Source organism: Platichthys flesus, chromosome 8 (assembly GCF_949316205.1).
Source record: "Platichthys flesus chromosome 8, fPlaFle2.1, whole genome shotgun sequence".
NCBI lineage: Eukaryota > Metazoa > Chordata > Actinopteri > Pleuronectiformes > Pleuronectidae > Platichthys > Platichthys flesus.
This window is the reverse complement of record NC_084952.1, coordinates 14,440,700-14,457,853: the sequence shown is the minus strand read 5'-3', so window position 1 is coordinate 14,457,853 and position 17,154 is coordinate 14,440,700. Positions and strand designations below refer to the sequence as shown.

The 17,154-nt window shown below is 42.1% G+C and overlaps 1 protein-coding gene across 2 annotated transcripts in view; it reads left to right on the top strand.

Annotated features, from left to right (window-relative positions):
* gabrb2a (gamma-aminobutyric acid type A receptor subunit beta2a) overlaps nt 1-17,154 on the top strand; it is a 40,930-nt gene that overhangs the window by 20,750 nt on the left and 3,026 nt on the right. Inside the window, exons 4-9 of one of the 2 annotated variants that reach the window (XM_062394557.1) lie at nt 1,127-1,347; nt 9,149-9,231; nt 14,103-14,240; nt 14,520-14,672; nt 16,137-16,381; nt 16,845-16,985. In XM_062394557.1, coding sequence (XP_062250541.1) covers nt 1,127-1,347; nt 9,149-9,231; nt 14,103-14,240; nt 14,520-14,672; nt 16,137-16,381; nt 16,845-16,985 — 981 coding nt within the window. The remainder of the gene's footprint in view (nt 1-1,126; nt 1,348-9,148; nt 9,232-14,102; nt 14,241-14,519; nt 14,673-16,136; nt 16,382-16,844; nt 16,986-17,154) is intronic. The other variant, XM_062394558.1, reaches the window with a different exon arrangement.

Genomic DNA, 17,154 nt, shown 5'->3' with positions numbered 1-17,154 from the left:
ATTACACTGCAATACACTGTAACAGAGCAGATCCAACTGCTGGCCCTGTGTTTTACTGTGGCTGTGTGGGTGTTAGTCTTTTTTTTTTCTTTAGGAGTGAGAACCAGAGAAAAGAGACAGAACGTTACAGAGAGAGAGAGAGAGAGAGAGGAGGTGGTGGAGTTTGCAGCGACATCACTGAGCATGTGAAAAAAAAGCAAACTGTTCAGTATAAACGCAGCTTTTTATTTTCACAGAGGTTTAATCTGGAAAACTCTCTCCTCATTCTCAGCAGTTGCGTCGCTCATTGTGTGGAATTAGAAGCTAAGCCGAGTCAGAAAGAGAGATGGAGGAAGCCCCAGCTGCAGAGATCCACTGGCTCTTTGCATTTCATTTGAGGCTGCATTGTCTCTATAAATAAGAAAGAAGCTTCACCCGCTCCAGTGGAAGCGGATATTTTTTGTTGGAGACAATAGTCAGCCAGCTGAGAAAGCTCCCCTCTGGTTATGGTCTTAAAATAAAGTGAGGATAGTTGAATATTAACCCCCCCAACCCCGGCCATCATGGGCCCTAACGCAGGCCGTGGCCTTTTAGACCACATGTAACCTTTTGGCTGACCTTCTCACTATGCTGAGTCTGTAGAGCGTGCCATTACACAGCCATTGAGTCATGATATTAATGTGGAATTACACAACGTCAGAAAGTGTTTGATTAAAGGAGAAATATTCAGCTTCATAATTCAATTTTGGGTTATTACTTGAAACAGTTTACATGCTTAGAAAACACATTACTTTCCTCTGAGTGTCCATGTCTGCAGCTCCTCTTTTGAGCATCTGTCTGGTTTTAGCTTCTGACTTTAAGACCTTACTCCTGATGAAGCCCGGTCTGCTCTGATTGGCTAACTGGGCCACTCTGTTGTGATTGGTCAAGCGCTACCGACATGTGTACCAAACAATAGCCTCTGCTCTTTCTTCAGCTGGATTTGTTAGCGTAGTAGCAGGCTGGCAACTGGCCGTGCATAATGGAAACATGGGGAATCGTGACATCACGAAACTCCGGAAGTATCGGCACGACAAAGCTGATTCTTAGTTTCTCGTTGGCTTCACTGTGATCCTCACTGAAGGTTTTTCCCTTCTCCTTCCTCCAGGACTACACCTTGACGATGTACTTCCAGCAAGCATGGCGGGACAAGCGTCTGTCCTACTCTGAGATCGCCTACAACCTGACTCTGGATAACAGAGTGGCGGATCAGCTGTGGGTCCCCGACACCTACTTCCTTAACGACAAGAAGTCCTTTGTCCACGGGGTCACGGTCAAGAACAGGATGATCCGTCTCCACCCTGACGGCACGGTGCTTTACGGACTCAGGTAAGACTTTTACATCTGCTCTTCCTGTGATGTCATTAATTAACGAAATGGCATAATAAAGTAATGTGATTGCACTTGATCCATCATATTTGACCAAGGCTTTATTTTAAATGGACTTTAGAATACGAACAATCAGGGCTCTTAATTTTACTGACACAGTGTCCTTTAACTAAAAGATGATGGTGTTCTTCTACACTTTGGTAGCTGCTGCATTGGAGGAGGAGCATTTAAGATCTGGGAACTAAACTGACATTGCTAAAATGATCCCAATGGGAAACGTGTAGTCAGATTGACTTAAAATGAAGTTATGTGTTGGCTTGAAAAACAGTTAAGAGATGGAATTTCAAGAAAGGACAATTAAAGATAAAGGGTGCATCTGAAAATAAAGTAGTTTATCTCAGGGTTTTACAGCCAAAGGATATGGAAGGTAGAAGATTTATGAAATGATTGACAGGTTAAAAAGAAGAATGACAAGATAAAGCACAAGGCTTTATAATGCAACACTCAGAAATATAGGATTTAAAAGGAGTAGTAAGCAAATCAAAATTGTATAATTGAATTAAAATGTTAAACAGGGGAATACATCAACAATGCAGCTAAAGTGTAATGCAATATATACATAAATATGTATGCAGTCTAAAACAGATCTTAAAATATAGAGGTGTTCTCAAAGACTTTGCAGACTTATTGGAGACAGAGACATTTCCTCCTCCAGTATTTAACGGTGCTCCGTCTGGTTAACCAACCAGAGAAGGCCAAAATCAGGAATGGCAGTTCATGGCTGTCACACACGCTTGTGTGTCACTCTTCTAGCAGCGAGATTTCAAGCTAATATTAGCTAATACTCCTTTTGCTAGATGCGACTAAAATCTGTATTCTTGTCCTTTAAAATGAAAATGTATAATTATGGATGTAGTCTGTGTTCCGTGCATTAGTAAGTTCTCAGATCCAGGATAGGAGAACTTGTTAATGCTTGGTTTTGGATCTATATAAGGAATGGATCTAAGATAGGAATGGATCTAGGATATGAATGTATATGCTAAATATTTCCAGAACTTAGCATATTATGCTTATTATACACAAATGGAACAACAAATACCAGCAATCTTTGGTTCTAGCTGTGAAACAGACAAGACTTCTGTGTCAATAGTCAGAAATCAGCATGGTTTCTTTTTTGCCTTTCCGCAATGTTTCCATTTTCAGAAAGGACTTTGGTGCACGCAACAAAGCCCGTTTTTCTTTACCATCTGTATATAGGAGGTCTTTACCTTCATATTTAAGTCTTCCACGTCCCCTTATGACCATCTGTGTCAATAATTGAATGGCTGTGATCAATAATGGAGCAGGGTGGTACCAACAGCCAAGCTGAGTGTGATTCTGCAGGATAGTTCAGCCCGTCTACAAGACGTCTCTTTGTGCTGTTGGACTGTGATGCCTCTGAGGAGACTGTCATCCATAATTGATATCTTATAATCAATAATGTAGCAGTTCAATACAAACACTGAATCTGTATTTGCACTGATGTGTCGTATTTGACTGCAAAGGCTAGCACAGCCCGTCCATCACTGTACTGCTGGCTCCTCTGATCTGTCGCCTCCTCTTTGAGTGTGTGTGTGTGTGTGTCTGTTTCATAGTGTGTGAGTGTGTGTGTGTGTGAATTCACACGCTAATGATCTTAGATTAGTGTCCGTATTTAAAAGATGAGATTATTGTTGCTAATTCAAGATGTTGCAGCATTCACTCATTCTCTCTCTAGACTGAAATGTCCATCTTGCGCAAAGACTGCTTAAAAAATTTAAGTATCTGCACTGCACCAGATTATTCATCACTACATTTTGTTTCAACACTTACAAAATGTCATTTATAATGCTCTGACTCAAGCCCAACACACACACACCCAAAAAGCATGAGGGCAGTAGGAGGGTTGTTGTAAAATTTGAGGGTGTGCGTGCACTAGAGAGATGAGGTGGTTACCTCCGATATGTTGTCCTTGTTTGTGCCGGTGCCTGCCGGCTCCTCCATTATTTGGTTCGTGGGTTTGGTCCAGGTTTTATTTGATGCTAGCAAGTCCAGACACAAGCTGCTGTCAGAGTCAGCCCGGCCAGATGCCTGTGCAATGTGAGCACGCTGACACATACGTGTAGAGACGGGCCGGCTGGTTGCAACAGCAGGGCTTTAGTTGAAGTGGAGGAGATGGCTAAGTGAGAGGAGACACAGTGTCTTCAACGGGACAACAAGATGTGTGTGAACACACATGTCCTTTCAGAGACCCATCCTGAGTGCCTGTTTGTTAGTTAGCGGTATTGCACAAAAACTACAGGATGGATTTCGACAAAATTGGCGGAAGAATGTGATATGGGTCAGGGAGGAACCAATCGAATTTTGGTACAGATCCAGGAATTGTTGTTCACCTTTTTTAACATTGTGAAATAATTCAACATTTTCAGAGAATTATAATGGATCTTAATGGGAATATTCAGCACGTTACGGAGACTGATATTGAGTGTGTGAAATTTGGTTGCGGATCCAAATAAAAATCCGGATCGAAGGAATTTTAATGTGGTTTCATGAGGTGACTGTTTGGTCTAAGTGAAGGTGTGAGCTCTCTGAGTACCATCGTAGTCACTCATTTAGTGACATTCATATTATATGTAAATTGTATAAAATGTTGCTTGAGCTGGAACAGAACTAATTACATTATTGACATTTATTCTGTTTGTAGCCGAGTGGATAATCCAGATTTCTATTTTATCTTATTGTTAATCATATGTTTTACATGTTGGATCTGCACAAGGTGCTGTTGAGTTTAAACTACAAAATCTACATGCGAAAAGTAGTGAAAGCATAAAAAAAAAAGTCTCATTTTTCACAGAGACAAACATTAAAGCAGCACCATGCCAACCTTATGTCAGGGTTAGTTTACTGGTCATCATAAAACAGTTTCAGTCATATAATTGTGTTCTGTGTCTTGAGGATCTTGATCTCCCAAAATGACCCTGATGACATCATAGTGACTCAGGGCGGGGTGGCTAAAGTCAGGATATGTTGGACTACACTGTGAATCGCAAACCAAGACACACTGTTCTCCCCAAACCGGACTTATGTCTTGCCTTTTAACGATATACATTCACTTTGAGTTCGATGTTTTTAATGCCATGATAAAACAACTTTAGAACTAAGTATTCTGCATTGTTTCACGGGTTGTTTGCCTTCTTTTGAACCTTATATACTTGTGTAACTGTGGAACAATATGGTGCGTTGTTGTCTCGCTAAATTGTCGCATAATAAGTGGTGAAAGTAAAAATATTATTGGCCTCAGAGGTGAGAGTGGATATGTATTGAACTAACTGAAAACAGCTAACACTGTACCCGGGGACCACCAATAGATAAGAGCGTGGTTTAGTTTGCGAGAAACGTTTGTGTGTGTGTTTGTGTGAGTCTGTGTAGGATCTGGGTCTGTGGGTGGGTGTTTGCAAGTGGGCGAGTGTTATTTTTGGGGTGCACGTGGAGGAGGAAGGGTGAGGGTGTTGTTTACACCTTATTCCCTCGGTATTCAGTGCATCCCGGTCCTGCCAAAATCCACGGTCCTCAATTATCAGGAGGAGCAGAAAATTACAACAGTGCTCCCAACTGTCACTTTAGAGCTCGGTCTGACTCTCGGGGAGAGGCAGTCTGATCTAATTACCCAGCCCCTGAAAAGGCTCAGCCAATAACACACATACCACCCGGGCTGCAGTAGCACACACACACACACACACACACACACACACACACAAACTCACATACACACTCACACACAACAGGAAAACACACCATCCCCACTTAGCTTTTCATTTTATGCCGGAAGAAAGAGAGAGAGGGAGACATTCAGTGCATGCCTCCTGATGCATGTCGCTCAAAATTCACAGAGAGGGACTGAGGGAAGAGGGAGAACCAGAAAGAAAAGAAAGAGACGTGAAGGTCAGACTTCATTCAAAATGGAGAAATTATTAGGATTCTCCCTTGTCCCTCCCCTCTCTCTCTCTCTCTTCTGCCCCCTCCTCTCTCTTTGAGTATTGTGGCTCCTTTCGTGAGAGGACACATCCTTGTGCTTCGGAGACTGACGTCCTCCTTTGTCAGGGCGAGGAGTGTTCCACTATGCAGCTCAATAGATGACATCGCATGGCCAGGAGGAGAAAGCTGCTGAGCGGAGGGAGAGAGGGATTTAAATAAGCTCCCTTATTTCTGTCAATACCATCAATATGTGCTTTGGCTTCACCTACAATGTTATCCATCTTCCTCTCAAAGCCCTGATCAGGCAGGACGCTTTGTGTGTTGTGTGTTGTTTGAATGTGCACCTGCATGCTGGAAAGAAGGAACCACTCTGATTTGGAGGCTACACAGGAGCCTCTTTGTTGAACCATTGTGGTCATTTTATTTTTTTTCAAATTTGGCAACAGTGCCTGAGCAGAGAGAGAGACAGTCCTACGTGCCATGTTTCCTCAGCTCAACACGGCCTCTCTATCCAAAATGGAGGGAGCTTCTCCATCTTAATATAACTTCTACCTTCCTGACAATGTCGAGGTGCTAATTTGTGAGTTTAATTAAAGGCTGCACAGGTTTTTTAACCTGCTTGCAAAAAAAACCCATCGGGTCTCTGCAGAGAAGCTCCCTCGAAATGAGATTCTGTCTGGGAACTCGTGGTGGTTGTGTTATGTCCGTAAACAAGGTCATTCTGAATAAAGGTGCATAGGCTGCCCTTAGGGGGGATCCACACACACACACACACACACGCACACTGCTTGACCTGAACTGTGAGGGAACACGCAAAGGGAGATTGAGAGAAAAAAACACAAAACAGCCCTTTTTTGGAACTCTGTGTCCTATTAGCTCCGGCACAGAGCAAATGAAGCGTGTTTGAATCTGCCTGATTTGCCAGAGTGGGCCTCTCCTCCGGCAGGTTGGGATGAGAGAGAGGGACCTGTGCCTCATGATCACTGCTTCTAATGTGGCTGCTGCTGCTGCTGCTGCTGCTGCTGCTGCTGCTGCTGCTGCTGCTGCAGAGGTCCACGGCAGAATTTAGCTGCAGCGAAGATGACGATGAGGAGGAGGAGGAGAGGTGAAGACAGGGAGGGAATCATGCTGACAATTCTTCACCCATCTCTCCTCCTTGCTCCTCACTAGCTGTTTATTTGTTGTCATGCGTGGGAATTAGACAAATTAGGCAGGCCGGCGGATGCAGTGTAGCTGCTCTTGATCAGTGATGCAGAGTTTCAGACAAAAAAGCTCGGAGACTTCTGCTGACGATGTAGGTGGGCTATAAATAGGCTGTTATTTTTACCCCTGCCATTTTGGCCTCATTTCCACTTTTCCCCTGCGCTTCCTCTGCCACCTCCATGATTTAGTGGTGGTGATGACGGTGAGTGATGAGTGACTTTCTGGGCGAGCGCAACATCCCCAGTAAGTTGGGGCCATAGAAGAGGTAAACTAGGACAGAAATTAGACTCCTGTGTTAATCCCCCAGTGCACCATGGCCCTGCTAACTGGCTCTTACATAAGAGCCCGTAGAACAAGAAAAAGGAGAGGCAGAGAGACAGAGAGACTGAGAGACAGAAAGAGAGAGAGGAGAGAGAAAGGAGAGAGAGAGAGAGAGGGACACAGAGAGAGAGAGAGAGAGAGAGAGAGAGAGAGAGGCTGTGCATCTCTACATCTACAAATGAAATCCCCAACTTGCCAGCTGGGCCCAGGGGAACTGCAAGTCTTATGTAGAAGGATTTCAAATAAACTTTGCTCTCAATTATTAAAGACAAAGCACTCTTCAGGATGAGCTGAAGCTACGAGAGGAACGGTATTGTGATTTAGTTTTTACTGCTCAATGAACAGTTTATTCTTATTTATAGCTTTAGGTTTAGAAGGCGTTTGAATAATTTCTAAAATGGGCACAGACCCAATATTTATATATTTAATATTTTTGGACCGCCACAAACACACAGCAACACATCCACACACGCACATATATATATATATATATATTACAATATACAGTAGTCTTTACAGTGTTGACGTATCTTTTATTTTTCAAACAATGGCAGCAAGCCTTCCAATATCCCATTATTATTTAAAATAATGAATAGGTGATTGTGTTAAATAATAACATACAATATTGATGTTATATATATTTTTTTAAACAAGGATAAGGTAACTTGATTTGTAAAGGAGGCTATTTACTTTTCTATATTAACCAAAAACTGACAGTCTGGTTTTTCTATTTAAACGTTCGCATTTGATGTTTCCAGAAAATAGATTATATCATTATGCATTAGTTTAGTTTAGTTTGAGTGTTCCAATAATATCACAGCACCGAAAGCACAAACTTTTCCCATTAACACCAAGTGGTTGTTACTGAGTATCATCTTACAAAACAGCAATTTTTACAATAAAGGCACAATTATTTTACATGTTGATTGTTGATAGAAACAAGTTGAACTGATACCAAAGCAGAATCCTTATAAAGACTTTTATGGATCAAAATACGTAAAAAAATATCCTGTTAATTCTTTCAATGTTTTTTTATTTAGTGTCATCAATTTACTACTACTTTCCATTGGTTGGTCGAGGTCAGATTGCTCACAGACCAGTAAACTGATGAATTGATAATAACAAGAAGACAAAACCCAAGGTCAAGACAAATACTTCAACCTGGATTTTTTTCCCCACAGGCTGCTGTTATTGTTATCATATTTTATATCAATCAGAGTGTGTGTGTGTGTGTGTGTGTGTGTGTCTGTGTCTGTGTGTGTGTCTGTGTGTGTGTGTGTGTGTGTGTAAGTAAGTAGGTTTGTCTTACCAGTCTTGGATGTTATAGATTTAGTCCCTGTCTCTCTCAGATGGCCTCGGGGGTTTGGCATGGCCGGGTGCCAGTCTGTCTCAGCTCTGGCCAACTTGTCGTGTGTGTAACACTCTGTGGCTTTTTAAACCCTGCTCTTACTCCATCTACATAAAGAAGTGAAAATTAAACTATAAACATACATATTATGTTGTTATTATTTTTTATAGTCATTATTTATTTTTCCATTTGGACTTAAACCTGTTCTGGACTATGGGAAGAACCTGGGATTAAAATCAAGCAAATTAATAACAAAAGGCAGATTTTATATCGCAGTTTAAATGTTTTGAAAATTCATATTATTTTCTATTCTATAACCCTTTATTTGAAACAGCTAATAAGGTCAGAATTTCCTTTCTACTTGTGAGCAGAGCACAATATAAGCAAAAGTCATTTAAATAACAGGGTAAAAGAAGGGGTTTACAAGGGATAAAACTGTGTGGGGGGGGGGGGGTGGGGGGCAACAAACCAGCAACAAACTGGTCTCTAAGGCTGAATGTGAGTGAAGAGGGACAAGTTTTCTTCTTTGCAGTTTTGTAGTCCAGTGCCAAGAGCTGGAGTGAGGGTACAGTCGAGAGGGGTTATGACATAAAAGAGGGTGAGTTTTCAGGAAAAGCAGGGATCAGCAGGACGTCTCTTTTGAGATCCTTAGAATAAGAAATACCGGAGCATCATTTTATTTACTTTTCTTAGATTAAAAATGTCTACTCTGATATTTTTCCAAGATTTGAAAAGTGGCATTTGATGAGATGAGGTTTTTCTATTTAACCCAGTTGTTTTTAGAGTTTCATGTTTGGTCTTTAATATCCTGCTTCGATGTGTGTGTTGCGCTGTTGAGTGAAGGTCGAATAAAACAAACAGGACAGTTCTTGGGGGCCTTTTTCTGGCTCTCCGATGATTAACCCTGTATTTTCTCACCCCACTCTGCGTCTGCAGGATCACCACCACTGCAGCCTGCATGATGGACCTGCGTCGCTACCCTCTAGACGAGCAGAACTGCACCCTGGAGATCGAAAGCTGTAAGTACCGTTGTCCCTGACAACCAGCCCCCCCACCCACACATGAGCGTAGAACCCAAAGCAGATCCCACATACACACGCAGCCCTGGAGTCTGGTCTGAAAACAGTCTGCCGGTCCAGTGGCGGCGAGGTAGAGGGAAGGTGATAAGGCTGCATGTAAAATGCTGAGAAAGGCTGATGAGATATCCAGAGATACGCATCAAGAAGAGGAACATCACTAATGGCTCACTGACTGATAACATCCCGCCTAATTAATTCAACTCCAGCTGCAACAGCTTCCCAAGGCATGGAGGAGCCTGATTAGGTCCAGCGTTTCAGGGCTGTGCTGATTGTGGCTGTTGTGTGCCGCTTTCTCCCGAAACTGCCTCCATGTTTGTGCGCTACAAAGAGCTAATTTCACATGGAGTTTGTAATTGTACGTGATCCGGTGTTCTCGAGTCAGGGGAGGGAGGGAGCGTGGAGGAACATGAGAGAGAAAGATGAGGTCCTCCGCGTGTTTTATCTGGGTCCCCAGAGAAAAGGATTATGGGGCTGGGATGTGGTGTAGGGCTGAGTCTTGCCGGGTTTGATCACACTATTGCCAGCAGCGTTAAGCAGCATAAAAACAGTGCGGGTCAGAACCACCTCTCGCTACTCCTTTCTTCATTCCTCCTCCTGTTTCTTTGTCTCATCCTCTTCTGTTTTCCTCCATGTCTTTTTTATCTCTCTCACCATCACACATACTCTCTTTTTTTTGTCCTCCTTCTCGCTCAGGCAGCACACACACACACACACACAAACACACACTAGCATGCACACGCACACAGCTCCAGTTTTGATCACCAAGCAGTATCTCATATGGATTAACTGGCAACGGTTTTAACACTGGAATCACTGCATGCCAGAGCATGCTATTTTATTCACACTAATGAGCCCAGAGAACTCTCACTTCCCTTAATAAACTTGATGCATTTTTAACAGACACAAGCTTTAAAACCCCAGATCCTCTGATACATCAGCAGCTCACTGCTGTGACTCAGGCCACTGGCCTCATATTGCTCAGGCTGAGCAATCATTGATTTTTCTTCCCCTCAAATACCAGGGATCCGTTAAACACATAGAATTCCAAATACACACACACACACACACACGATCAGGTAATTGGTCTCAATATATAGTACACAAATACATATTTACTGTCCCTTTTTATAAAAAGGCTAAATAATTTCCTATTACAATTGAACAGTGAAGCTGTTAGCAACTTAAAGATTTAATGTGAAACCATTCTTAATTATGTTGTCTAAAAACAACCAGATCAAGTTTACTAACATGATCCAAAATGTTTCCAACAATGCTCAAACCCAGAGAAATCCACAATTTTGTTCAAGGTAATGGGGGGTTTCATTTTGTCTCCTTTTAGTTCTGATCATATCTGCTTAACCTGTGGCTTTGCCGTCTCTGCTTTAACGTCCGGGACTAGCCAGGTAGCCACTCATTAGTAACGGGTAATGGTTATTCATTAGTGTTTCCTGCATAACGTGAATGAAACTTTTATAGTTTTTTAACAACAGTGGAGCTCCATCACATAGACAAACACTGTAAATTATTTCCAAATCATCACAAGTCTTACTCTTTTTATGTTTGCATTCTCCTGCTAGGTTGAAATACAACACAGAAACTTTTTTCTTTAGCTCCCTTAGTTCTTCACCATCGTCTCTGAAAGTTTTCAGTCAGATGTCATCAGTGCACTCATCCTGGGCTGAGTTAGTCCCACAAGAATAACACGAGAAGACAGAAAATACAATATGAGCCACAACGTTAAAAGCGGTGATTGGCTTTATTGTGTTTGCTCATCGCTGTGCGTACGGGCACTGAGCACAGAGCCACAGGTTAAGTCAGACATTCTAGTGAGATGGGATAACACAATGATTTTCTTGTGGATAGAAAAATAACACCAAACCTCAGTATCATTGGTGGGAGATGTATCTTACATTACCGGACCAACATCAGCAAAAGAAACCCTGACAGCATTGGTGGATCTGGATTTTTTGTAAATCAGGGGCCATCAAGGGGCAACAATTTATACATGTGGGCCAATTATGGTCCAACCTCCATGCACAATTCATGACTCAGCAAGGGGCACATCTAAGTCATTCCATGTTTACTGTTAGCTCGATCACTTTGATTCCAAGACACACAGCACTGTAAAAATTCTGAAAATTGTTCAATCATATTCTGTTCTTCAAAAAAGCTTATTGTTATTAAGTGACAAAAAAAAGAGATAGATTACTGACAGGACCGGGGCATTTCAGGGGCCCAGTAAGGCTTCCGCTTGGGCCATTCCCCACCATGGCTGCTGCCCGCCTCTGCTTTATGGGCCGTCTTTATTGCCGTGGTCCTTGTGTCGTCCATGCAGGTTCACATGGAACAAACCAATTGTTGTTATCATTAGTAAAACCTATGCCTTTCCTCCTGCGTCAAGTTGAAGTGTCTGCAAAAAAATAACAGCAAATGGGTGAAGTTAGCCTCCCGTCCAAACAGTAAAAACCCAACATTTACACCATGTACAGCTTCACTTTGAATGTCAACGCCACGGCAGCATGAATTATGTGTTAATTTAAAAGAAATCAGAGCCTGTCAATTTAATTATTCATCACATCTGAATAGGTTACTGTCTCTATTTGGAGTGTGAGGCAGACAATGTAGAACCCAGCGGAGGGAGATGGAACACTGGAGTCCCCTGACTGCAACCTTCCATCCATGGGCACGAAACCCATCATGCTCCAAATCTCTGCTGCTGCCGGTGGTGTGTAGCTTTAAAACAGCATGTGTTTCTCCCAATATAAACGCTCTTCAAGATGGAAGAATGACCTGGTTTTGCAGACAGAGGGATGCAGCTGCTCTTAACATTTGTTAGTCGATTATTCATTATAGTTACTTATTTTTTTCATGTGCAGTGTGGAAGTTGAAATTCTGCTTCAGCATACTCATACTTTACATTAGTACAAACTATTCCCCGAAAAGACACAAAGATACAAATATTCTATCCATTATCTACACCGCTTATTCTTTGAGGGGCCGGGGGGAGCCGGGGGGGGCCGGGGGGAGCTGGAGGCAATCCCAGCTGACATTCGGTGTGAGACAGGGTACATCCTGGACATGTCACTGGGATCCCCGAACAACCGTTCACACTCATACAAACACCTATAGACAATTTAGAGCCTCCATTAATTCCTAATCTGAATGTCTTTGGACTATGGGAGGAAGGTGGAGTACCCAAGGAAAACTCCCACAGACACAGGGCGAACATGCAACTCCACAAAAATTATATAAATATTCTCTATAGCAGTGGTTCTCAACCTTTTTTCAGTGACGTACCCCCTTCGAAGAAAAAATTCTGCCGAGTACCCCCTAACCAGCGCAAAGCATTTTTGGTTGAAAGAAAGATGTAATGTGATTTGTTAAGCCTTGTAACTAGACACATTCAAATTTAAAACTCCATCAATGTCCATAACATTGCTCATTTGTAGTGGTCTCTCTTGAACTATTACGAAATAAAAAGATATAAAATAACTAAAGACTTTTATTATTATCTCAATATAAATAAAGATTTGTGCACCTCAAAATAATTATCAACTTAAAGTGACCTCTTTTGGGATCATAATAAAGATATGTTCTCAAACTGAACTCATGAACTTAATTATAGCTAAACACTTCTTCCCAAAAAATAAATCATTAACTTAGTTTTAAATAAAAGATTAGCTCAAAACATATTTTTTTAATATTCATCATCTTAAAATATCTTCTTTAAGGATCGAAAAGAATACTGACAGGTAGCTTGTTTCCGTTTGCTTTGGGGAGGCTTTTTGCATTGTGTCTTGAGATGACCTGAATTCAGAAAGTTTCCTCTTAAAAAACTCAGGTGGCTTACCAACATGACTTTCATGTTTTGTCTGGAGATACCGCTGAAGATGTGGTGGCTTAATGCCACTGCTGGCTAATCTCTCCCCACAGAAAAAACATAAAGTGTAAATAACCCAATCTATGTTATTGTTAATATTATTGAAGTGTCTTTCTGTTATTTTATTGTGACATATTTGCTCGCTTTAGGGTCATACAATTTCATTTCTGCTTTTGTATTACATGCTTTTATTTTGAAAGGGTACCGGTAGAGACGCGGACTTATTGTAATGAATCATTAACTTCACAACGGAAAACTTTTCCATTTTAGCGCCCCTCCTAGGAGGCACTAGCTCTCACGGTGTTGTTTAGGGAAGGCTCTCTGCTCTGGTTTCGCCTTCTTTGGTACTTGTCCCTCCGTGTTTCAGCAGCATTGCTGCTGCACTTCAACTCGACTCCACTGTTGAAGTTTTCAAGGCAGGTGATGACAGGTGATGACAGGTGGCGTGTGCCAGGTTGGGTCAAACCATCGTTATGGGGGAGACTCTGTTTTTTTAGGATAATTAAATTGAAAAGCCTACTGAATATAAAATTTAGTTCATGAACTTACACTTATATTTTATTGAATATTTGTTAAATAACAATTTTTCAAGGATTTTTGAATGGATGCTAATTTTAAATATATTTAAAAAAAATCTCAAGTACCCCCTGGAGTACCTTCAAGTACCCCCAGGGGTACGCGTACCCCCATTTGAGAATCACTGCTCTATAGTAATGAAAACAATCCGACTTGGCATGTTGATCGTGTTCCCTCTCAGATCTGCTTTGTGTTGGGAAATGCTCCAAAGAAAAGGCCCATTTGTAGTGAATGGGCTAAAATCACCCGGCGTTGATATCTAACACTGCTGCACCACGTTATGATGTATTACAGACCATTAATGGACCATGATAATGTTTCTCTAAGTGTCCTGGATATGGGTTCTCCTCTGCAGATGGCTACACCACAGATGACATTGAGTTTTATTGGCGAGGTGGAGAAGGAGCGGTGTCCGGAGTCGACAGAATAGAGCTGCCTCAGTTTTCTATCGTCGACTATAAACTCATCTCTAAGAACGTGGTCTTCTCAACAGGTAAATAACAGTGATCTTCGTATCTTGTTCTTTTAATTTGCGTTAGCAGGTGTTCATGTTGCATTTATAAAAGTTTATTTGAAAAGGGGTATTTATTTTAAACAATGCGTGTGACCTGCTCTTCTTTTTTACATTAAAATACATGGACGCAAAAATATGTCAGTATTAGAGACGGATATGTCAGGATCCCTCATGTCAAGGAAAATATAGCTTTTAGTGGGTGTCTTTGAGGAAAATCTATTTCTATGCAATTTTTCTATCTCCATGTGCCTCCTTCAGGTTCCTACCCCCGCCTGTCCCTCAGCTTCAAACTGAAGAGGAACATTGGTTACTTCATCCTGCAGACATACATGCCTTCCATCCTGATTACCATCCTCTCCTGGGTCTCCTTCTGGATCAACTACGATGCCTCAGCTGCCAGAGTGGCCCTGGGTAGGATTGCCTCGCCGCTGCTGAACAGTGACCCGGGGAAATAACCCAAAGCTAAATGATAACAGACCATAAAAAGAGCCGTTTAATGTTCACTGGGCCTTTCACATGTAAAGTGGCTTCACATCAACATGTTACCGTGTCTTGTCGTGTGCCTGGTCTCTATTTTGACTCTTCACCTTCCAAGCATTTACTATTTTTCTCATTAGCTCTGAGCACGTGAATGATAGCAGTGTGTGATAGCCTGCCCAGCTAAATGTCTGTTGTTCAGAGATGACTATATGCATGACTCATGCAGAGCGGGAACCGCTGCAGCTTGACCTTGAAGCGTGTAGTCTTTCTCTCTGGCTGTCTGTCTATCGGAGGCTCTCATTGGCCGGAGAACCCAGCTTATCAGAGCCACATCCGAGTAAATTACAGCCGGATGAAAAGTGGCAACATTTGCTTCAATGCACCTAACACATTAGAGTCAATGCTTTTTCACCAATGTCAAACAACCACTGATACTAAAATGAAATGCCACAGAGCTCCCTTTAACTTTGGTATGACAGCGCAGAGCAGCAAAGGAAATGGCTCTGAGCTTTATGTTCGTCGTTGTTGTCACACACCATTTGTTTTGTGTAGTGGGACACATGCGGGTTGGAGCCCCAGACGGTGCATTTGCAGGATAACGTGATTTAAAGATATGCTCTCTCTCAGCATCCTGAGAACGTTCAGCAAGTGAGTGCAGCCAGTGAGAGATGAGGCTCCTCGCTACAGTGACACTGCTGGCTGCTGGGTTATTTATAACACGTGTGAATCTGACCAAATGCAGATTGTGCATGCAGATGACTAATGTATCAAACACAATGTGTTCATGTAAAAAAAACAAAAAAAAAACAGGTGAATCGTGCTGTGACTAATAGCAGATGTTAACAGTGACATTTTCATATGTGCCTACAGTTTGTTCTGTGTCCATTTGGATTCAGGATCAGATACAAACCTTACTCATGGAGCAAACATAAACACACACACACAGTTTCAGTCTCAGGAGGCGTCGAGGGTTCTTTTCATCCATATGGGTTCACAGTCTTTGTTGTTAGCTAACATCTGTTGTATGTGTCAAGGGGATTGGACGATATTTTTCCACTAAAATTGTCATGCCTCATCCTCAGGGGGACATGAATGTTTGTACTAACACTCAACAAGCAATTCATGACAAAAGCAATTGGTCGGTAAAAAACTTTTCTCCAACCAAATGTGACGTCAGCTGATCACCAAGTTCTTCTGGATCCATCCTGTCGGGACCATGAATGTCTGAACATGAATTTCATCAACATCCGTAAAAAGCCATACTGCCAGTATAACTAGAATGTAATATAAGCTTTTTACAGGCTTATTTTATTTTAATTTACAGGTGATATTAAAAATGCGAAGGGTCTAAAAATGTGACTTTCTCTCTGAACATGTGACTCTGCTGACCTCCAGGGATCACTACGGTGCTGACCATGACCACCATCAACACCCACTTGCGAGAGACACTTCCAAAGATCCCCTACGTGAAGGCTATTGACATGTACCTGATGGGCTGCTTTGTGTTTGTCTTCCTGGCCCTGCTGGAGTACGCCTTCGTCAACTACATCTTCTTCGGCCAGGGCCCCCAGCGGCAGAAGAAGGCGGCTGAGAAAGCGGCCACAGCCAATAACGAGAAGCTGAGACCCGACCCCAGCAAGGTACATGTGCAGGGGAACTTCCTCTAGAGGTATCTGTGCTGTGTCATTAAATGTGTCTGTTTGTTTCTGTGGCAGGAAATAACTTCTTCTCCTCTCAAGGTCAATGTGATGCTGTGATCAATGCTTGGTTACCTTTATCAGCGCTCTTTACTCCTGCTCTAGCTCTCCGTTTCTCACTGGTTTAGCCTTTTGTATCAACTTTATTACTCCGACTAGGATCTGAAAGAGTGAATGCAGAAGCAATGACTGGCTTTTACTTTATCTCCATATTTCTGTGTCTCTCAAAGGGTAAGGCGCCTGGGAAAAATCTCTGGCTGCTGTGCCATAGCCTTCCCTTTAAATCTGTCTCAGCTGCTAAAGTTGAAGGGAACAACAGCAACATAAAAATAAAACACCCTTTTCTTCTAAGTGTGGCAAGCTACGATTTCCCAAAAGTAACAGTGCTGATTTTGTATGCTTGCAGTGGCTGGTGGGAAATGTAGTTCAGAGAGATGATGCTGTGTATGCCAGAATGAAACAGAGGGAAATTGACGCATATGACTTGATGTGGGATCCCGTTCGTTTGGACGATGCCGCATTAGGACTAGGCGAGCAAAGAAATAAGGTACTGGAGGTTTTGAAAGTCAAAACTAACATTGTCATCAATCTGAATCAACCCCGATCAGAGGAAAATGCTGTAGTTTTTGTGCATTTCTTTGATTTCTATAGATTTTTAAGGCAACTTTGATCATCACTCCCACCATTGTGTTTTTCCCTCTCTTGGTTTGCTCTTC